Genomic DNA, 23,264 nt, shown 5'->3' with positions numbered 1-23,264 from the left:
GATGACACACCCTGAGGACACAGAAGCATTGTGTTTGGGACCCTCCCAGACCTTGCCCTATGTGTCCCTTCTTTTAGCTGGTCCTGATTTGTACCCTTTACAATAAAAGGTAATTATAAGTATAGGGCTTTCCTGGGTTCTGTGAGTTGTGTTAGTGAATTATCGAACCTGGGGGGGTAATGGGAACCCCTGAATTTGTAGTCAGGTGGTCAGAAGTGTGAGTTGCTTGGGGCCAGCGAGCTTGCGGCTGGTGTCTGAAGTGAGGGCAGTTTGTGGGGACTGTGCTCCTACCCTGTGAAGTTTGGCCTCACTCTGGGTAGCTAGTGTCTGAATTGCAACCACCCACCTGCCCATGAAGGGGTTTTATAGTTCTCTACATTCCTGTCTGGAGCGCAATTTAAATCGTGGAGCTGTAGTTCACAACCACTGATGTGAACAAAAGTAAAAGAGATGATAATAACGTTCCTGACAGAATATATTGCTCCCCAAGCACTCACATTTCCATAATGCTCTCCATCTGGAGGTGGAATAAAAGGAGGGCCTTGAACAGGCCAAGCCCCAATTCTACCCTTAGTCTCCTGTGACTCTATACCACCAAACTACCCATCCTCCACACCTCAGATCACACGCAATCTGCAAGTGGGCTGTGGGGACAGAAGAGCATGTGGTCAGTAATAAATGCCTCCCGTGGCTCACTGAACTACCTCTCCTGCCAAAGCTTCCCATCATTTATAAGCCAGAACTAGACCCCAAGTCTTCCTAAATATGAAAGAACACGGGTCAATAGCGTCACCTGAGGGAATCAGGCCACTTGTCCTCTGAAATACTGCTTAGCAGCTTCTGGAATGATCTAAAGAGTTCCACTTTGCTGATGCGGGATCTGTTTGGAAAAAGAAGACAAAGAGGATTTATTAAATGTTTACTGTGTACCAGGCCCCTATCAAAGATACCAGGCTTCACATGTTGTTTAGGTTTGAACGTCCCAGAGCCCCCATTTTGACCTGTGCTTGGCAAGGAGAAAATACAGACCTGAGTGTCTGATTAAGTCGAGGCACAAAAATGAATCTCATCTTAAGAAATGTCATCAGTGGTAAAATCATCAAGGTGACAGGCTCAAATAGGGTAAAGATGGAGGTGGGATTATGAAATTTCCCCCCAGGATACCTATCAGCCATGTTGGGCTACCTTCTTTCAAGGGAGCTGGCCCCTATGGGTAATATTGCTTACAAGAAATTGAAAGCTTTGTTTCAGAGACTTGAGTGCTGTTTCTCGTGTGAACTGTGGTTATAAACTCCACTTGCACGAGCCACCTGAGGCAGAATCTCCAGACTTTCTCTATGGGCATTATGGGCTTTCAGAGGCCAATCCTTTGCATCTAACATCAAGCTTCATGGAGGTCACAGTTTGGAACAGTGAAGGAAGTGTGTGGATTCCTTATCAGCCCACTTGGGCCTTCCTGGTTTCGCCCATCCATGCTGGCTGTGGCCTGGACTGAATGAGCCTCCTTCATTTCCTTCATGTACACAACTCATGAGCTGATCTAGAAGCTGGGAACTGTCATGTGTACCAACTACACAGGGGGTCTCATCTTTGCATACCAGAACCTTCACTGTCCTCACAAATCATTCCATCAGCTCAGACACAGTGGCCATAACTGGTGTATATGCATTAGAGGATTGTACAGTCTTCCAAAAAGCTCCCTTACCTGGTGGGACCTAGCCTACTGCAGGAATCACTGCTTAAGGGGGAACCCTGAGCCCCACATGCCACTCTTCCTGGGCCTTAACTGTGCTAGAGTGGCTGCTGGCACTCAGGAATATAGGGTGCTTTAACATAAAAAAAAAAAAATCAAAACACCCAAACCAAAAAACTAATGGAACTCATTTCATTAACAGATTAAAGGAGAAAAGTAATATAATTATGAGGAAAATATATGCAGAAAAAGCATTTGTGAGAATTCAACATCCACTGAATAATTTAAAATCTTTTAGCAGACTAGGATTAGGAAAGATAGCTTTTAAATTCATAAAGGGTATCTAAAAAAAACCTACAGCAAATATATGTCCTTAAAATCAGGAATAAACAAGTGTAGTTGCTGTTCACTTCTTTTCTCGAACATTATACAGAAGGTCCTGGCCAGTAAGACAAGAAATAAAAGGAATAATGATTGAAAAGCAAAAACCAAGGTTATTATTTACAGATGATGGTGATACTGTCAGTTCTAGCCACCACAGTAAGGCAAGAAAAAGAAATAAAAGGAATGGAGGATTGGCAAAGAAATGCTATTTGCAAAAGATTATCTACATTAAAAATTTCCAAAAGAATTTCCAGATAAATTAGTAGAATAATGAGTGTTAGCAAGGTTGCTGGATACAAACATTAATTGCAACAGAGAGAAACAAAAAATTGATTGCAAAAGCAATGACCAGAAAATGAAATAAAAGGAAATTACTTAAAATAGCATCTGTGGTAGCCAACCTCCAAGACGGTGATTCCTGCCTCCTAGAATTCATGCCCCTGTGCAATCCTCTCCCACACTGAATAGAGCTGACCTGTATACCCATTAGGAGATCGCAGATGGAGCGTGACTTCTGAAGCTAGGTCATAAAAGACACTGTGGCTTCTGCCTTGCTCTCTTGAATCATTTGTTCTGGGGGAAGCCAGCCACCATATTATAAAGATGAATACTCGTAGCCTTATGGAGAGATCTAAGTTGTGAGGAACTGAGGCCTCCTACCACAGCCAGCACTGACCTGTCAGCCACGTGAGTGAGCCCTTCTGAAATCGGATCCTCTACCCCTACTCAAGCTTTCAGATGAGTGTGGCCCTGGCTGATATAATGGACTGCAACCTCATAAGTCCCTGAGTCAGAATTATCCAGCTAAGCTCCTCCCAAATTCCTGACCCACTGAAACTGTGTGAAATAATAAATGTTGATTGTTGTTTTAAGCCACTAAATTTTGGGGTATAATTTGTTACACAGCAATAGATAACTAATACAACATTCAAGGAATAAATCTAATAAAGATGATGTGAAAGATTTATGTGAAGAAAATTATAATACTTTATTGAAATATATGTAAGACTTAAGCTATACATACGTAACTTTTTAAAGATTATACATTCATACTGATATTTTCAATCTAGCCCTATCTTTACTCTAACATACTTAGATACACTTAGGTTGTTTTTTAAAATCTCTCACCCTTTTCTTTTATAATCCAGTAAGCCATGTAATGATCTCTCCAGGATACTCTGGTATCTTGACCGGAATGGGAAGAGGATTTGCCTCTTCAGGGCAAAGAGAATTTGCCTATAAGAGGCAGAGCAAAATTAAGCTTCTTAGCAATAAGCGTCCTTTGTATGGTTCCTTTATCTCATTGTTTGTAAAAAAAAAAAAAAAAAAAAACCCACAAAGACTTAAATAAAATATTTCCTTCTAGTGTTGCACTAGTATATTAAATGTCTCTAACATCTCAGCCTGAGTTCATATTCCCCATAGTTCTAAAGAAGGTGGTGCCAGGATGCCAGCACTCAGGAATGCAGTGAGAAAACCTGCTTTCTTCCTGCAGCTGTTGGTCTTTACAATGAAAGTGACTCTGACTCTTTCACACATAATTTGAAGCTTCATTTGATGATTGAAGGGGAAACCAATCTTAACAAGGTGTCTATTGAGCCCTGCACCATGTCAGAGGCACATTCTTCTCATTCAATTCTCACGACATTCCTGTGTGACAGATACTCTTAGTTACCCTTGCCTTATCATTGGGGAGATGGAGGTGCAGAGAGGTAAAGTAATTTGCCCAAGTTCACACAACTGGGGAGAAAGGGAGCCAGGAATTAAACACTGGTCTCTTGAGCTACAAAGCTTCTGCTCTTTCCACTATGTATTTCCCCCTGTATGGTGTCTGCCTTCCAAATGAAGAGACATCCACAACATGTCAGAGACCTCAGATTACCTACTCTGATATCGTCGTTTTACAGACATGAACACACTGAAGCCCAGAGAACAACTAGACTTGTCCAAAGTCACCCAGATACCTGGAGACAGAGCCAGGGTGAGAACACGAGGCACTCCCAATCACACAGAAAGCGCTGACATATTAGGACAAGCTGGAGAACAGCACTATAGGGATTTGGAGAAAAGATGGTAATTTTGAGCCAGAAGGCAGTGGTAGTTGAGCTGAGCTTTTGAAGTAAAGGAGGATGTGTGAAGAAGAGCATTTTAGGCCTCAGCAAAGCAGCAAACGGAAGACAGTCAGATGGGTGGGGTCAGTGTGAGTTACTGCTAGCCTGTCACTGACAGGAGAGACAAGGCTCAGCAGGAAATGCGGTCCCTGTCCCTCATGACTTGCTCTGCTCACAAACCCTGGTCTGTGGCTAAGAGTTGGCCCCTTGGAGGTGCAAATGGTGGCCAGAAGCCAGGAAGGTCCTTGAGGAAAAACTGGTCCAAAAATCTCTACCCCCAACAATTTTGTAAATATTACTCAATTCAATAGCCTAGGCCACCAGGAGACAGGCCGGGTCTTTCATCTAGGCTGTTTGAACCCCGGTCAGTGGCTGTGACGAACAAAACTTTTTTTTTAAGTCTGAAAAGATGTAAGTTGTCATTGTTGTTCGTGTTGAGGCAGGCAAATAAGCACGTCAAAAAGAAAAGAAACAAGTCCATCTGTGAACTTTAATTACAACACAACTTTTTATAAGGGTGTAGTAAGAAATGGAAAAGTGACTTAGAATGAAAAGGACTACCTGTACATTGTGGGAGTCCTACAACAGTCACTCAGTGGCAGCTCAATCCAGACTGAGACAGAAATGCCTTTGGTGGAGAGGCTGCTCCCCAACAGCCCCTCCCCTCCCACCTTCAGGCAGCCCACCTGCGGCTCAGTGGGAGGGAAAAGCAGGGTGGTTGAGATCGGCTGAGCAAGAGAAGAAACAGCAAGGCAGATGCGTGAACCTCCAAACACACAAGGATGAAACCCGAGTCCAGTGGCCCACAAGCGCTATACCTCAGTAAAAGTCAATTTGAAGACACAAAGTCCTATTTCCATGGTGCCCTTTTTGCTAGTCCAAATCACTGTGGAGTTTCATAAATGATTCTTGGGTTCCAACCTTGACCTACTAAACCAGAATCCCAAGTGGCAAAGCTCAAGAAAATGTTCTTTTTAAAATCTGCCAGGGGAAAGAATAGTCTTTCCAAAAAAAGGTACTGGAATAACTGAATATCCACATGCAAAAGAATGAAGTTGGAGGGCCGGCCCCGTGGCTTAGCGGTTAGGTGCGCGCGCTCTGCTGCTGGTGGCCCGGGTTCGGATCCTGGGCGCGCACCGACGCACTGCTTCTCCAGCCACGCTGAGGCTGCGTCCCACATACAGCAACTAGAAGATGTGCAGCTATGACATACAACTATCTACTGGGGCTTTGGGGAAAAAAATAAATAAAATTATTAAAAAAAAAAAAAAAAAAGAAGAATGAAGTTGGATCCCTACCTCATACCTTATAGAAAAATTAACTCAAAATGGATCAAAGTCCTAAACATAAGAGCTAAAACTATAAAACTATTAGAAGAAAGCACAGAGTAAATCTTTGTGACCTTGGATTAGGCAATGGTTTCTTAGATATGACACCAAAAGCACAAATCACTAAAGAAAAAAATAGATAAAATGGACTTCATCAAAATTCAAGACTTTTGTGCTTGAAAGGACACTATGAAAAAGTGAAAAGACAACCCACAGAACTGAAGAAAATATTTGCAAATCTCTATCTGATAAAGAACTATTATCCAGAGTATATACAAAGAAATCTTGCAACTCAATATAACCTACCAAACGGGAGAAAACATTTGCAAATCATGTATCTGATAAGGGGTTAATATCCAAAATATATAAAGAACTCATAAAACTCAACAGCAAAAAAACCCCAGTCTGATTAAAAAATGGGCAGAGGATCTGAATAGACATTTTTCTGAAGAAGACATGTGGACAGCCAACAGGTATATGAAAAGATGCTCAACGTCACTAATCATCAGGGAAATGCAAATCAAAACCACAATGAGGTATCACCTCACACCTGTTAGAACGGCTATTATCAAAAAGACAAGAAATAACAAGGGTTGGAGAGGATGTAGAGAAAAGGGAACCCTGTGCACTGTTGGTGGGAATGTAAATTGGTGCCGCCACTGTGGAAAACAGTATGGAGGTTCCTCAAAAAATTAAAAATAGAACTGAAATACGATCCAGCAATCTCACTTCTCGGTATTTATCTGAAGAAAACAAAAACACTAAGTTGAAAAGATATATGTACCCCCATGTTCACTGCAGCATTATTTACAACAGCCAGGATGTGGAAAAAATCTAAGTATCCATCAACGGATGAATGGATAAAGAAAATGTGAGATATGTATATATATATATATATATATAATGGAATATTATTCAGCCATAAAAAATGAGGAAATCTTGCCATTTGCTACAACATGGATGGATTTTGAAGGCATTATGCTAAGTGAAATAAGTCAGACAGAGGAAGACAAATTCTGTATGATCTCACTTATATGAGGAATCTAAAAAACAAACAAAAAAACCCAAAAAACCAAGCTCATAGATACAGAGAACAGATTGGTGGTTGCAAGAGGTGGGGGTTGGGGGTGAGGGTACAAATGGGTGAAGGGAGTCAAAAGGTACAAACTTCTAGTTATAAAATACATAAGGCGTGGGGATGTAATGTACAGCATGGTGACTATAGTTAATAATACTGTAATATAGGGCCGGCTCCGTGGCTTAGCGGTTAAGTGCGCGCGCTCTGATGCTGGCGGCCCGGGTTCGGATCCTGGGCGCGCCCCGAGGCACCACTTCTCCGTCCAACGTGAGGCCGAGTCCCACGTACAGCAACTAGAAGGATGTGAACCTATGACATACAACTATCTACTGGGGCTTTGGGGGGAAAAAGCTGAATAAATAAAATCTTTAAAAAAAAAAAATACTGTAATATATATTTGAAAGTTTCTAAGAGAATAAACCTTAAAAGTTCTCATCACCAGGAAAAAAAATTCTGTAACTATGTATGGTGATGGATTTTTTTGTGTGTGTGTGTGAGGAAGATCAGCCCTGAGCTAACGTCCATGCTAATCCTCTTCTTTTTGCTGAGGAAGACCGGCTCTGAGCTAACATCTATTGCCAATCTTCCTCCTTTTTTTTTTTTTCCCCCCAAAGCCCCAGTAGATAGTTGTATGTCATAGTTGCACATCCTGCTAGTTGCTGTATGTGGGACGCGGCCTCAGCATGGCTGGAGAAGCGGTGCATTGGTGCGTGCCCGGGATCCGAACCGGGGGCTGCCAGTAGCGGAGCGCGTGCACTTAACCGTTAAGCCATGGGGCCGGCCCGTGGTGATGGATGTTAACCAGACTTATTGTGGTAATCATTTCACAATATACATGAATATCAAATCATTATGTTGTACACCTGAAACTAATATAATGTTGTATGTCAATTACACCTCAAGGAAAAAAAAGAAATCCTGCAATTCAACAATAAAGGTAAATAAACCAATTTTGAAAATGGGCAAAGAATGTGAACAGATATTTCTCCAAAGAAGATATACAAAGGGCTAATAAGTATATAAAAAGATGCTCAACATCATTAGCTTTTAGGAAATGAAAATCAAAACCGCAATGAGACAGCACTTCATACCCACTAGAATGGCTACAATAAAAAAGACAGACAATACAAGTGTTGTAAAGGATGTAAGGTAACTGAAACTCTCATACATTGCTGCAATTCCACTCCTGGGCACACCCAAGAGAACTGAAAACATATGATGTCCACCCAAAAGCTTGTACACAAATGTTCACAGCAGCACTATTCCTTATTCAAAAGGCCACATATTTTCTGATTCCATTTATATGAAATGTCCAGAATAGATAGATCCATGGAGATAGAAAGTAAATTAGAGCGGGAGAGGGTGGAGAGGGGAGTGACTGCTATGGGTACAGGGTTTTCTTTTCCGGGTGATGAAACTGTCCTGGAATTAGACAGTGGTGAGACGTGAGTGCACAGCCACCATCTCCTTCTGCCCCAATATGCTGTACCTGGCCTGAAGGCTTCTGATTCCTTTCTTTGTTGTTCCCTGCGGAAAGCCATTGGCAGTGACATCCAAGGGCTGCTCAGGAACTGCACTCCAGCTGATGGCTAAGAAAAGATACGGTTCTGGGGTTAAAACTGTTCAGTATTCTGTAAATGCCAGAGGTGTTTTAATAAAAATATTTCCCTGCCTCAGCAGACCCATGAAAGCTGGAGATGACATCGGAGACAACGATTGCCACTCTGACCCTTGGCCTCCAGAGTACAATAATAAAAAGTGATTCATGATTCATCATCATAGTTAACACTCATTGAGCATTTATTATATGCTGGACACGCAGTGAATGCATGAAACAGAATTTCTCATTTAATCCTCATAACAACCCTGATAAATAAACCATATTCTTATCTGAAGAGGCTAAGAGAGGGTAAGTAAGTTGCCCAGAGTCACAGAGAGCATGAACTTAACCCAGTGTGGGTGTCTCCCAAGCCCACACTATTGACCACTTGGGTGGTAAACTGCCTCCCAAGGCTAGGAGGATGCAGCCTCTCCCCGGCCGCTCCACGGTATGGCGAAAAGCTGCTCCAGGGCGAGTGGAACCTGGATCCCTCACCTGCCCCACAAGGAACAAGGCGGCCTGGGCTGTCAGCCTTTTTCTCGCGCACTGCACAGCGGCTCTGCTCAAACAGTAAATCTGACTGCTGTATTTTCACTTGTTGAACTCCAAAGCCTTTGGGTAAAGCCAAGATGTTGTGACACCTAAATGTGAGGGAAAATGCATTCAGCTTAGGTGCACTCCTAGAGAAAAAGAGTATCTACAATTGTGAACCACATCACTGCCCGAGTCTCAGTGGGAGGCAAAGGCCTTAGGAGGTGTGTAGATTTATTTATTTGTTTATTTATGGGGGGAGGTGTTTATAGGGGGGGTCTAGGAGGGTGTGACAGAATAGAATCTAGATCATATGAACCTACGACTAGAGAAAGATCCCCTCCCGCCACTCGGAAGTGATAACTCGATGAATTGAGTCACCACTCCTCAGTGACTTCAATAACACCAAACTCCATTCTGATACCAGCTTTGAAAGACTTGAAAACCTTAAGCAGAAATATTATCTTGTTGGCACCTGTTTCCTAGGGAATCCTTCAAACACACCCGAAACCAAAATTATCCTATAATATAAAAACTTCATTTTTTCCTCTTGTATCTTTCACACAGACTAGATGCCAATGACTCTGGTCCAAAACTGAGCACACAGCAACTTAAAGCCACAGAACAGGGAAAACACAGAAAACATCGTGGGCACAGTGCCTAAGGTTGCTTTTTTCCTCCCCCTAACATCTTTATTGGGATATAGTTTATATACCATAAAATTCACCCACTTAAAGTATATCATTCAATGGTTTTTTAGTATAATCATAGAATTGTGCAACCATCACCATCATCTAAGTTTATAACATTTTCATCACCCCAAAAAGACACCACATACCTATTAACAGTCACTCCCCATCCCCTTCTCCAGCTCCTGGCAACCACTAATCTACTTTCTGTCTCTATGGACTTGCCTATTTTGGACATTTCACTACATGAAATCATATAATATGTAGCTTCTTTCACTTAGCATAATGATTTCAAGGTTCATCCATGTTGTAGCATGTATCCATGCCACACCCATGTCCTTCATTCCTTTTTGTGGCTGAGGAATATTCCATTGTATAGATCTACCGCCTTTTGTTTATCCATTCACCAGCTGATGGACATTTTGGTTGTTTCACTTTTTGGCTATTGTGACTAATGCTGTCATAAAAATTCACGTACAAGTTTTCATGTGGATGTTTTCATTTCTCTTGGGTATGTACCCAGGAGTGGAACTACTGGGTATTATCCTGGGGCTGCTTCCTGGAGCTGGCGTCAGGAAAAGTACATTTGATATGGGCCCCTTCCCTTGGCTTCATTCTGCCCTCAATTACTACAGCATTCATCAGGTTGGCTGCCTTCTCTAGGGAGACCACACTTGAGTGGTCATCCTTTGTTTTTAACTTTTTTAAAATTAAAACTACTGTTATAAGGTTTTTAAAAATTATAATAGCAATATATGTACACTGTAGGAAAATTAGAAAATATAATAATCACAAGAAGGAAAAAACCACCCATAATACCACAACTCTGAGGCAATCATATTAATACCTTGGTGTATATCCTCCTACAATTTTTTCTATGTGCATATATACTTTAAGACCAAAATGAGTTCATTTTATCTTCGAAATTGCTCTTCAAACATCATGAGCATCTTTCCATGTTAAATATTCATCAATACTATTTTTAGGAAAAATCTCCTATTGCTAACCATTTCAGTTGTTTCCTTCTTTTTTTAAAATGACTATACACAAAGCTAAATGTTTGAGCACTTTCTTAATTATTTCCTTAGGACAAATTCCTAGCAGTGGAACTGCTGAATCAAAATGCATCGATATTTTTAAGGCTCTTTGGACATACTCTCAGACTGCTTCTGAGAAAGGCTGTTCCAGTTAAGCCCTCCCTCCCTGCCCTCTCACCTCCCAATCAGAGCTCTCTGCATGGCCTCCTGGCTGTACGGGCACTTCCCAATGACCACGGCTGACAGGTAGACAGGCTCTTCTAGGAAGTGCATCAACAGTGCCCCTTGGCATCCGAGGACATTCCACCGTGCCAATTTGTCACTGCAGGACATCGAGCAAGTCCTGTCTCCCCGGCCTGGCTTCACTCGGAGCAGCCCCACCCGGTGATATGCAGCACCAGGCTTCCCTGAGTCTTCAGCTTCTCCCGGCACACACTTGGCTCCAGTTCTATAAACATCCACCACTTTGGCACCACCGGGGGCCATTCCAGTGACAGGGGACAGTTCCTCTGTGGTGAGATTATAGCTGCTGACACTTGGAGGGACTGGGCCGCTTTCCTGATTGCCAAAACTCTGATGGTGAGCCACACCGTCAGGAGTCCCAAGCTCAAGCCTCATCTTTTTGGTCACAGGACCATCTGGCTCTTCACATTTCCTTTTATCTTCAGGAGCTTCCAGGTTACCACTGGCTTCTACTGATGGGTTATTGGCCCAGTTTCTATTGACAGGACAGCAAGGCTGATCTTCAGACTCAAGCATGGGAATGATGGAAGCATCTCCACCTGCAAGAGAAGGAATTTCTTAAATCAGTGGTTCTCAAAGTGAGGCCCCCCGACCAGCCACATCAGCATCCCTTAGGAACTTGTTAGAAATGCAAATTCTTGGGACCCACAGTTGACCTGCTGAATCAGAAACTCCAGAACTGGTACCCAGCAGTCTGTTTTAAAGTTCTCCAGGGGATTCTGATGCAAGCTCAAGTTTGAGAACCACTGCCTTAAACAAAGCTTATTTTATTACTAAGCTTATTTTATCTATTCTCCAGCTGACCTGAGATGAATTAAGAACACTTGCCCCAATTTCCCTTATAAGAATCCTCTGGGACTCTTGTTGACGACCCTATCCTAGATGTAGTGAGTTTGAATCTCTGGGGGGAGGAGTCTGGAAAACTGAACATTTTAACAAAGATCCCAGGTAATTCTCATACAGGAAGTTTCGGAAACACCAGTTTAGACCAGGGTTTCTCAACCTCCACATTACTGATATTTTGGGCCAGATAATTCTTTGCTGCAGGGGCTGTCCTGTATATTATAGGACGGTTAGCAGCCTCCCTGTTCTCCACCTGCTAGATACCAATAGCACCCTCCCAGTCTATGAAAAATATCTCCAGATGTTGCCAAATGTCCCCTGAGGAGCAAATCATCCTGAGTTGAGAGCCACTGGTTTAGAATGAGCACAGTTTCCCAAGTGCATTTTGTGGAATATTATCTCATGAGATGTCTTGGAAAACAAAAGTGGGCGGTTGATTTCATGGTTAAATGTTTGGCAAACAATGCTCACAATTTCCCCATCTTGGAGATTTATGTACATATCCTCACAGTCAAGACTCTACAGTAGATTACACAACTGGTGTTTCCCCGTGCTGGTTTAGAGACTTCTTTTTTTTTTTTTTTTTTTTGTGAGGAAGATCAGCCCTGAGCTAACATCCATGTTAATCCTCCTCTTTTTGCTGAGGAAGACCGGCTCTGAGCTAACATCTGTTGCCAATCCTCCTCCCTTCCCCCCCCCCAAAGCCCCAGTAGATAGTTGTACGTCATAGTTGCACATCCTTCTAGTTGCTGTATGTGGGACGAGGCCTCAGCATGGCCGGAGAAGCGGTGCGTCGGTGCGCGCCCGGGATCCGAACCCGGGCTGCCAGCAGCGGAGCGCGCGCACTTAACCGCTAAGCCATGGGGCCGGCCCCTAGAGACTTCTTCTTTTTTTTTTTTTTTAATTTTATTTATTTATTTTTTTCCCCCAAAGCCCCAGTAGATAGTTGTATGTCATAGCTGCACCTCCTTCTAGTTGCTGTACGTGGGACTCGGCCTCAGCACAGCTGGAGAAGCGGTGCATCGGTGCGCGCCTGGGATCTGAACCCAGGCCGCCAGCAGCGGAGTGCGCTCACTTAACCGCTAAGCCACGGGCTGGCCCTAGAGACTGCTGACCTACTCTCTGCTTACAGGGAATCAAGGAAAACCAGAGGTTAGTAAAAAGCACAGCTTCTCCTTGAGAAGGGAGCTACTCTTTAAACACTAACCTCACGTGTGTTGCTTTTGTAAAGTGTGTAAATAATACATCCGTAGCCTTTATAACCTAAGAGTGGGAAAGGCAGGAGATGTAGAAGTGGGACTGTTGCCAGAGAGGCCAGCTGGCCAACTTCCAGAGATCTCACAAGGTGACAGTGACTTTGGAGAATTCACTGGGGCCCACCTCCCACTCCGAAGACTCGGAGATTTGATCCTGACAGATGCCTGAACTCGAGAGGGAGAGGCTGACTCACGCTAATAAAACTCACAAGTAAGAGTCCGAAGTAACTAACTGAGGCACTAAATTATCAATTAGTAATGAGGAATAAATGCCAAAGGAGCCAGATCGTCACATTCTCTAGGTAGTGTTCTTTCTTCCTGCAGACAAATCATGTGGAGAGCACATTTTAAAAGATTACCCACGAGCCAGGAGAGTTAGATCAGTGGTTCTAGATTTTGATTTCACAGACCAGTAAAATTTCCGGAAGATTTTTTTTTTTGTGTGAGGAAGATCAGCCCTGAGCTAACATCCGTGCTAATCCTCCTCTTTTTGCTGAGGAAGACTGGTTCTGAGCTAACATCTATTGCCAATCCTCTTCCTTTTTTTTTTTCCCCCCAAAGCCCCAGTAGATAGTTGTATGTCATAGCTGCACATCCTTCTAGTTGCTGTATGTGGGACGTGGCCTCAACACGGCCGGAGAAGCGGTGCGTCAGTGCGTGCCTGGGATGCGAACCCAGGCCGCCAGCAGCAGAGCACGCACACTTAACTGGTAAGCCATGGGGCCGGCCACAGAAGATTTTAAGATCAACAGAGGGCTGTCAACCTTTTATTCCATCAAGTAAGATCTTTAAAAATCCTAATTACTATTATTTAAAAAAAAAAGATAAAAATCTTATAACCTTTAAATGGAAAGAAATTAGCTTTTTAAAAAACTCACTACATAGTCCTGATTTTTCTCACCTGGCCATGGACCTGTACACTCTCACAGAGCAGTACCAGTCTGTGGACCACTGTATATGTAATTTGATGAGGTGGTCAGGCTAGCTGTGATCCCCAGATGCATCTATCTCCACAATAAGGCTACACCTGCCACTGGGATTGGCTAGGCCTTGGCTACTCAAAGTGTGGTCCACAAGCCAACACCACTGGCATCAACCAGGAGTTGGTTAGAAATGCAGGACCTCAGGCTCCACCCCAGACCTACTGAATCTGAATCTACATTGTAACAAGATCCCTGGGTGATTCATATGAATATTACAGTTTGGGAAGCACTGAGTTAGGAAACATCCTTTGGTCCTTGGACCAGGGCACCCACTGCTAAGAACAGAGCATGGATGAGCCCTGCCTACCTCTGTGTGTTATTTTTCCGACCTTTGACTTTTAACCAACTCTTTTCTGATAGACTCATTCTTTCTAAAGCTATATTACATTTTTGATTTGAGTTATGATCAAGTCTTGACAGCTATTCTGTCTCTTTAGAGTGATTACCTATCTCTAATTGCATGTATTGGTTTTAAAGTTTAATACTCAGAGGACAATCTTACATCTTTATTTCAAAGTTTTTAGGGTGTAGACATTTTACTGCCATCCCTGAGCTGCTGTCTACAAAGGGTAGAAATTATTCTCAATTTTCAAGACAGAAAAACAGAGGATAGAAATGACTCCCTGGGCCGGCCCCGTGGCTTGGCGGTTAAGTGCGCATGCTCTGCTGCTGGCTGCCTGGGTTCGGATCCCAGGTGCGTACCAACGCACCGCTTCTCCGGCCATGCTGAGGCCGCGTCCCACATACAGCAACTAGAAGGATGTGCAACTATGACATACAACTATCTACTGGGGCTTTGGGGGAAAAAAATAAATAAATAAAATTATTAAAAAAAAAGAAATGACTCCCTAGTTTAGGCCTGGTCTTCCTGCCTAATGCAATCACAGCATCTGAACATCCTCTTATAACTCAGCAAAATTTACCTTAACTAACCATGACTGTCTATACTTCCTAAAAGACTCTATGAGGGTAAGCAAGGGACTAGATTTATTCATTGCTATATACCCAGTATCTGCCCAACAAGCGGCAGAAAATATTTGTTGAATGAATGAATGAAATAAGTTTCAGGATAAATTCCTATAGAACTCAGGCCTTTGGACTTCTAAGCCCTATTGTTGGTTTCAGAACTTGTGGGGTTTTATCTTTAAGCTTTCCAGTCCTGACTGGGAACTGAGAACTGAATAATTGTATGAGTGAGGCTCCCTCTGCCCCGCTACCTTTCCTTGGTAGAGAAGTGATTAGGCACACTGGCCTGTTCACAAAAAGGCATTGTCATCAGTTGTAGCTACACTTCAGACAGAAGTGCTTTTTTGAGAAACATATCTATGGATAAGACAAACATAAGGAAGTAGACAATGTAACATTAACCTAAAGGCTTGAATATACTTACAGGGTGTATGGCTGGAGAAAAACACAAACAAGAGGTCTGGTCTGAGTTTCCACAGTCCTCTCTGAGTTCCTGGGACAAAGATGCTATCCTCCTCCAGGGCGGCGGCCAAGTGGAGCTGGTGGAGAAGGTACCTAACGGGGACAGGATGCTAGAACGAACAACCATTCTCTGTGGTAAAGGAAAAGACTGTGGCTGGGTGATTAAGAAAGAAAGAGTTACTGCAGGCCAATGGGAGTGGTGATTTGGAGTTATGAGAATGATCTAGACCACTGATTCTCAAAGTGTGGTCCTTGAACCAGCAGCATCTGGAATTTGTTAGAAATGCAACTTCTCAGGCTCCACCCTGGACCTGCTGAATCAGAATCTCTGGGAGTGGGCCCAGCAATCTGGGCTTTAACAAACCATCTAGGTGATTCTGATGTGCACTCAAGCATGAGAACCACTGTCTAGACCAGTGCTATTCAAAGTGTAGTTCACAGGCCGACATAATCAGTATTACCTGGGAGCTTATTAGAAACACAAATTCTGGGGCCCCCACCCCAGGCTAAATCAGACTCTCTGGGGATGTGGTTTTACCTTTGGAAACTCCTTCTGGCTATGACCTCAGCATGGCTATCATTGAGGATGTCTCCTGTGGCAAAGACAGGACACTAGTGAAGACATATGGAACCTGGAGAGGCCCTGGTTCCTCGAAGCAGAACACAGCAGTTTCCCGCAGTACCCAGGGTGGCCATGTAGCTCCTGGAGGGCTTTGCCAGAAAGCATCACAATCATTAGCGGAAAAGCATTTACAGCAGGGTTTCCTCAACTCAGCACTACTGACATTTTGGATTGGAAAATTCTTTGCGGTGGGGCTCTGTCCTGTGCATTATAGGATGTTTAGCAGCATTCCTGGCCTCTTCTCATTAGAGGCCAGTAGCATACTCCCCCAAGCTGTGACAACTAAAAATGTCTCCAGACATTGCCAAATGTCCCCTGAGGGGCAAAAATCTCCCCTAGCTGAGAACTACTGATCTATAGGGGAATCTTTATCTGGAGGACAGGGGTCCAGATCTTTTGAACCCTGGTATCATACTTGTGCTCGTGGTGATACAATTCCATTGAATTCAATCCATAGTGGTCCTGGATTAGCTCCCTCATATACAGGAGGCAAGAGAGGAGAAGGAAGCAAACTCCAGGAGGACTCTGCCAACTGGAAGCAGAAGCTGAAGATGCCAGACCTCTAAGGAATTTCCATATTCTTTTTGGTGCCAAAATCTCCATTTAATTCAAGATTGCTTTCTGGGGCTTCAGATATGCTGTGGAATAGCTAACCCCAGGGAACTTTTGGTTGAGCATGAAAATACTGGCCAACTTTCAATCCACTCAGAAAGCATGCTCCTGGTGGCCTTTGTTTCCACACTTATTTCCATTCTTTAAGTAAGTTCTGTCCTTCCAACTGGAGCAACAGCCAGTTGCATCTGAAAGGTCAGCCACCTCAGCAATATGGCCCCTTTGCCCTGAGAAGGAGAGGAAAGGGCAACGTGGACACCAGTTTCCAAAGCTCCCTAGACAGGCAATGTTTGGATGCCACCCAGGCTTACCGCTCTTCCTCATTTTGGACTGGCCTATGCATTTTGTTCCTGTTCCCATTGAGACAACTTCCTTTGTCACTGAGGGGAAAAGAACAAATCATTAAGCGAGCTCTCAGAATCCGAATGGTCCCTAATCCTCAGGTTTAAGTCTGCACATTCCTCCAGAGCATTCCCATAGGCTGACCCAACTGAGAACTGCAGCTCCAGCCTGGCCATGTCCCGGCACCAGAAGTACTGCGCCACCTGGCGGAGAGCAGGGGAACATGCCCAACATCGCAGTTTACACCTGGCAACGACTGTCCCTGCATAGCCGTGTATAATTCTACCATATCTGACAAGAAGACCTTTTCTTCCAAGGAGAAAAGGTCTCACCTTGTGCTGGTTTGTCAGGAGAGTCGCAGGCCTGGTCAGCTGCAGGTTGTATCTTCACCACAGCTGCTAGTAATGTCCACTCGCGGTTGGGCTCAGGCTTCCCCTGCTTGGGCAGCCTGACCCCATAGTGCTCATAACACAGCCGCGCAATCTCATCCGCGGTCCACATGGTCTGAGCTGGTGCTGAGGCCCTGATCAAAAACCACAACCATGAGAAGTACAGAAAGGAGAACCAATGCAAGATGCTACCTCACACCACCGCTTCACCAGGCTTTCAGATGTTTCCAACCATGTTCATACTGAGGCTTCTCGATCTGGAACTCTGGGGGTCATGTTCTCCTACTACTTCCTCACCCCCTTTTCATCTTTAAGGAAAGATCAAAGAAGTCCCAAATCCCACCAACCTCAGAAGACACCCTATTTCTTCAAGGTAGTTGTTTTAATGTTGGCTATCTGACATGTTTCTAATGAATCTGAACCTACCACTCAAAACGAAAGCACATGAGAGGGAAGTATCCTCCTTACTCAACTTCTCATTTGGAAATAGCACCTAAAGGGCTGCAGACCTCAGCTCGCCTTGGCAGACTCTCACCACACAAGGTTTATTTTTCTAGGCAGATGTTTTTTTCCATCCTCTTTTTCAGGTGTTTTACTTTTCTCTTTCCCTCACACCAGACTGGTTCTTTATCTCCCTCCAGTAAATCTCCACTGATGCCCCCATCAGGAAGGTAACTCTTTAATTTCTCCTATTATGTTTTATGATGCAGAGGAGAGAAGTGACAGAGCCCAGAGGTTTCTCACCAGTCATGTGTTCTCCTCATAGGAGTTGTGCTGAAGAGTGTGGGTTTTGGAGTTACCCTTTCTGGGTTCTAATCCTGGCTTTGCTATAAATTAACTATGTGATATTGGGTAGATTACTTAATATCTCTGTCTGTGTCTTCATCTGTTAAAATAGGGATAACAGTAGTATTTAATCCATGGGGTTATTGTGAGGATTAAATAATATTTATTAAAAAACAATTGCTACAATGTTCAGCATAATTAATGTCAACTGTGATTAATACTACAAAAAAGAACATTTGATTTTTCCTGATTGATTTGCCTTGAGCTCCTTCGGGGGCAGGGAGACTGTAATGGGCACGGAAAGCCATGAATTAAAAACCATTCAGCAGATCAGACCTGAAACAGGGCTAGGATACTTTGCTAGAAACTCTCCCACTCTTGACTCTACCGATGCTCGCTCAATGCTCTCATTTGGACTCAAATGTATAAAAAGCTTCTTAGTAGAAAAGGAGATCATATGGCGATGGATATAGCTAAGTGTTTAAAAAAAAAAAAGGCTTTACTGCGCCCCAGTGCATGTAGCTTCTGAAAACTAGTATTTCTACAAGAAGCGGCCCCCCCCCCACCCCGCACTGTCTTAAATGAAACAAGAAGATCAGTAGATTGATGTGGCTCTAAAGCCCTGGCTGCCTATGTAAGCAATCCAAGATCAAAACCTGTAAATGCCCCAGGGTTACAAAATCAAAGTGTTAAGTACAACCAGTCACAGCCAGACAACCAACCTTTAAGCTATAGCCAATCAAGTAATTTCCTTTCTTGCTTCTGCACTTTCTCTGTCTTTCTCCTGGCTTCTATCTGCAGAGTGCTCCTAACCACTTCTGGTTTGGTGCTGCCCGAGTGGAACTGATTTTTGCTGAAATAAACTTAAAAAAAATCTTGGGCCAGCCTGGTGGCTTAGTAGTTAAGTGCGCACGCTCCGATACTGGCGGCCCGGGTTCGGATCCTGGGCGGGCACCAACACACCACTTCTCCAGCCATGCTGAGGCCACGTCCCACATACAGCAACTAGAAGGATGTGCAACTATCACATACAACTATCTACTGGGGCTTTGGGGAAGAAAAAAAGGAGGAGGATTGGCAATAGATGTTAGCTCAAAGCCGGTCTTTCTCAGCAAAAAGAGGAGGATTAGCATGGATGTTAGCTCAGGGCTGATCTCCCTCACAAAAAAAAAAAACAACTTAAAAAAATCTTAATATGCCTCAGTCTATCTTCTAACAGTTCCAATGTGCAGGCCTGTTATTGCAATAAATGGTCATGGTAAATCTGACCATAGTGATTTAAACAAAGAATCCGGCAGGAACTAATATAAATTGCGACTTTAAAGACAGAACCAGCATTAAGTCTTGTTATCTCTTGGAGCAAAATAAAAGCACAGGAGATCCGTGAGTCCTCCGTTTGGAAGGGATCTCTATCTCATTTCTGTGGGGGGCGGGGGGCATCACAAGGCAGTATATCTTACAAAGGCAGATACTCTAGCACCAACCTGAAATTAAACCAGAGGCAAGCATCACAAACTACAATAGCTAAGGAAGAAAGAACTCGTCATAAGAAACGTTGCCTCCCTAAGATAAAGAACTATATCATCATCTCATTCATGAAGCTGAGTCTGGATGAGTGTGCACAGTAGTTGAAATGAAATGTTCTGCTATACTGGGTCCACTAAAATTCAAACCCACTCTCTCCTAGATCTCCAGTAACTTAATATGAAATAACAGCTCAGTTAGGCATTTCTTTGCCCACAAGATCGCAAATGTTATAATAGTTGCAAAAGCTTAACAACCCACTTCCTTTCCAAAGAAAAGTTAAGGCAGGTCACCTGCCAGGGGAGAAAAGGCTTTAGCGTTGTCGGAAGGGAAGCCTACTTCGCTCACGCCCCCTCCTCATACCCTCGGCAGCAGGGCAGAGCCCCCTCTCGGCAGTCTCTAGGCCCGGGGTGGGGTCCACTCGGCCAGGTACAGGAGACCCTCTAGGTCCGAGAAGCGGAGACCACGTGCGCGCCAGCCTCCTTGGGTCACGCGGGCTGCTGCTGTCAGGCCACACGCCCCACGCGCGCCCGCAGGGAGAGCTGTTCACGCGGAGCATATTGGCACTTCCATGGAAGGAACGGCACTTTCTCACGGCACACGCGTGGGGGAGGCGCAGTTCTCACAACCTCTTCCTATACGAACTGGGCTCGAGAAAGTCAGACGGAGGGCATCTCACCCAAGAGCCCACGGCCCCTCATTTTCGCGCCCTCGGCCCCGCGACCCCACCGCCTCACGCACGCTCCCCTCCCACCTCCACAACGCGCGCCCACGGAGACAGCAAGCAGAACGCGCGCTGCAAAGCGGACGTGACGTCACAAATGGCTGCTCCTCCAGGCACCGCCCCCAGAGGCGCGCAGTGCACCCTGGCCCTTGTAGTCTTTCTGGGGGCGACGCCAGGGGTTGTGAAGCTGGGGTTTAGAGTCCTGCAGCCTCCCGCGCTGTGCGCAGGTACCGGTGAAATGGGTCGATGGAAGCTAACTCCCCGGTAAGATATGGTTCAAGTAGAATGATGTCGTGTCTTGGAACACTAGTCTGGACTTCTCTCTAAAACAGCGCTGTGCAGGGCTGGCCTGTGGCTTAGAGGTTAAGTGCACGCGCTCCGCTGCTGGCGGCCCTGGTTCGGTCCTGGGGGCGCACGGATGCACTGCTTCTCCGGCCATGCTGAGGCCGTGTCCCACATACAGCAATTAGAAGGATGTGCAGCTATGACATACAACTATCTACTGGAGCTTTGGGAGGAAAAATAAATAAATAAAAAAATTAAAAAAAATAAAACAGTGCTGTGCAATAGAGATATAATTTAAGCCAGATATGTAATTTAAAATTTTCTAGCAGCGATATTTTAAAAAGTCAAAAAAAAATAGGTGAGGGCCGGCTCCGTGGCTTAGCGGTTAAGTGCGCGCGCTCTGATGCTGGCGGCCCGGGTTCGGATCCCGGGAGCGCCCCGAGGCACCACTTCTCCGTCCAACGTGAGGCCGAGTCCCACGTACAGCAACTAGAAAGATGTGAACCTATGACATACAACTATCTACTGGGGCTTTGGGGGGAAAAAACTGAATAAATAAAATCTTAAAAAAAAAAAAAATAGGTGAAATTAATTTTAATCATATATTTTATTTAACCCAGTATATACAAAGTATTATCATTTCAACATGTAAGCAATATTTTAAAAAAATATTGAGCTATTTTACGTTCTTTTTTTTCATACTAAGTTTAAGAAATCTGGTGTGTATTTTACACTTACAGTACATCTCAACTCACAGTAGCCACATTTAAAATGCTCAATAGCTACATGCGGCTAGTGGCTACTGTATCGGACAGCGTGGGTCTAAAACCTGCAGATTGCCGGGAATAGGTAGTATAGCAGTCTGGATAGTTCAGGAGCCTGTACTATCCAGCAATTGTATACCTCAATTCCTAAAGATGAGAGAATTCACTTCTTGTTACTCCTCAAAAGTTGGAGGAGACAGAAGTGCAACTTACTTGACCCCATCCTTCTCTCTAGTTCAGAGGAAAAGGGACATAGGCCTCCTCCAAGCCTAAGAACCCTGCTCCTCATTGCTCTTTAACATCTTTAATCTGCAGCAGACTCCCTGTTCTGTCTTTAAAGCAGCACTGATCCGGGTGGGGGAATCATCTTCCAGGGTTATCTCAGGGATTGGTACCACCATCGGTCTAGTTGCATAAACTGAAAAATGAGTCACTCTCCTTGTCATTTCCCTTCCCTTAACCCCCACAATATAACCTATTACCAAGTCCTGTTGATCTTCTTCTCTCTTGAATCCATCCACTTCTCCTCCACTTCCGTGGCCCTAGTCCAAGCCACTATCATCTCCTTGGATTGCTATGCCAACCTCTGGACTTTCACCTTTTCTTACCCAACTCAAATTCTTTTTCACGGAGTAGCCAGACTTATGTTTCCAAAAGACAAATGTGATGTCATGCCCCTGCTTAAATACTTGGTGGCTTCCCAGCACTCTTAAAATACAGACAAAATCCCATAGTAGAGCCCTGAGAATACAGACAAAACCCCATGATAAAGCTCACAGCCCTGCGTCACCAGCCCCCTCCTGCCTCATCTGGTGTCATATTTCCTTGGGTTTCTGTACTCTAGTGTCACTAGCCTTCTCTGTGCTCTTTCCTACCTCAGGGTCTTTGTGCTTATTGCCACACTATGGGAAGCTCTTCCTCCCTTTCTTTTTTTTTTTTTTTTAAAGATTTTATTTATTCATTTTTTTCCCCCCAAAGCCCCGGTAGATAGTTGTATGTCATAGGTTCACATCCTTCTAGTTGCTGTACGTGGGACTCGGTCTCGCGCTGGACGGAGAAGTGGTGCCTCGGGGCGCGCCCGGGATCCGAACCCGGGCCGCCAGCATCAGAGCGCGCGCACTTAACCGCTAAGCCACGGAGCCGGCCCCTCTTCCTCCCTTTCTTTGACTAGTTGGTGCTCCATCTTCCTTCAGATCTCAGATCTAATGTCCTCAGGGAAACTTTCCTTAACTAGGTCTGTTATAGTTTCTCAATAGCCCTGTGGACCTCTCCTTCAAAGTATTTACCAGAGCTGTCATTTTATAGTGTTTTTTGCTAATTTATTAAATATCTATTTTCCTTACAAGTCTAGAAGCTTGATGAAGCTTGGGACCATGCCTTTCTGTTTGCCCTAGTACAGCAGTTAGCAAATTGTGAGCCTTGAACTGTTTGAGGCAATGAGGACTTTATAATTCTTCTTTTCCTTCTAGCTTTCATCCTGTCATTTTTCCTGCTAAACTCCACAAACAAGTTGTCTACTGCTGCTTTAGTTCATCTCTATCTCCAGCCTCCTTGAGGCCAGACAGCTGGCTTCTGCCCCTAGCCTTCTACTAAATAGCTCTTTAGAGGTCACTTGTGACCTCATTAATCCTTGTTGCCTTTTCCAGTGGTCCACACTGACAGTACAGTGTTGCCTGAAGTTCAGTCCCTTATCTTGACCTTATTCCCTCTCCCTTGGTGAGATAATTATTTTCATTTTAGTAACATCACCTTGCTGAAGGATGTGCCATAATGGAAGTGTTTCCTTTGAAAAACCACCTGGTTATCTACCACTACTGCCAAGTGCTCCGGGAGCCTATGCTTAAACACTGGCAAGGGGTGGAGATGCTCAACCCTCCCTGAAGTAGTTCCCAGATAGCTAATTTTGCATGCTTGGATCGTTTTACCAGCCGCAGAAGTAGAAACCTGCTCTGTGAAAGCAGAAAGCTGGGATGCTTGCAGAGGTTTTGCTGAAGTACAAAAGACAAGTCCTT

At 44.2% G+C, this 23,264-nt stretch overlaps 1 protein-coding gene across 7 annotated transcripts in view; it reads right to left on the bottom strand.

Moving 5' to 3' along the window:
• The window catches only part of ADAT1 (adenosine deaminase tRNA specific 1), a 29,522-nt gene extending 9,262 nt beyond the window's left edge, over positions 1 to 20,260 (bottom strand). For 2 of the 7 annotated variants that reach the window (XR_015549130.1, XM_087419911.1), the window contains exons 1-9: positions 19,773 to 20,192; positions 17,113 to 17,303; positions 16,750 to 16,818; positions 15,743 to 15,797; positions 15,167 to 15,297; positions 10,630 to 11,233; positions 8,690 to 8,835; positions 8,084 to 8,183; positions 794 to 880 (exon numbers count right to left, since the gene is read on the bottom strand). Coding sequence is in view for 6 of the 7 variants with exons in the window: in XM_087419911.1 (XP_087276037.1) it covers positions 794 to 880; positions 8,084 to 8,183; positions 8,690 to 8,835; positions 10,630 to 11,233; positions 15,167 to 15,297; positions 15,743 to 15,797; positions 16,750 to 16,818; positions 17,113 to 17,281 (1,361 nt within the window). In the remaining variant the exon portion in view is untranslated. Of the gene's footprint in view, positions 1 to 793; positions 881 to 3,135; positions 3,314 to 8,083; positions 8,184 to 8,689; positions 8,836 to 10,629; positions 11,234 to 15,166; positions 15,298 to 15,742; positions 15,798 to 16,749; positions 16,819 to 17,112; positions 17,304 to 19,772; positions 20,196 to 20,233 lie in introns of those variants that run through there. The other 5 variants (XM_087419913.1, XM_087419914.1, XM_087419912.1 and 2 more) reach the window with 5 other exon arrangements.
• Between the last annotated feature and the right edge of the window lie 3,004 nt (positions 20,261 to 23,264).

The sequence above is a fragment of the Ceratotherium simum genome, chromosome 30 (assembly GCF_057802395.1).
Source record: "Ceratotherium simum simum isolate JZ-2026a chromosome 30, ASM5780239v1, whole genome shotgun sequence".
Lineage (NCBI taxonomy): Eukaryota > Metazoa > Chordata > Mammalia > Perissodactyla > Rhinocerotidae > Ceratotherium > Ceratotherium simum.
This window is presented reverse-complemented; position numbering and strand designations above follow the sequence as displayed.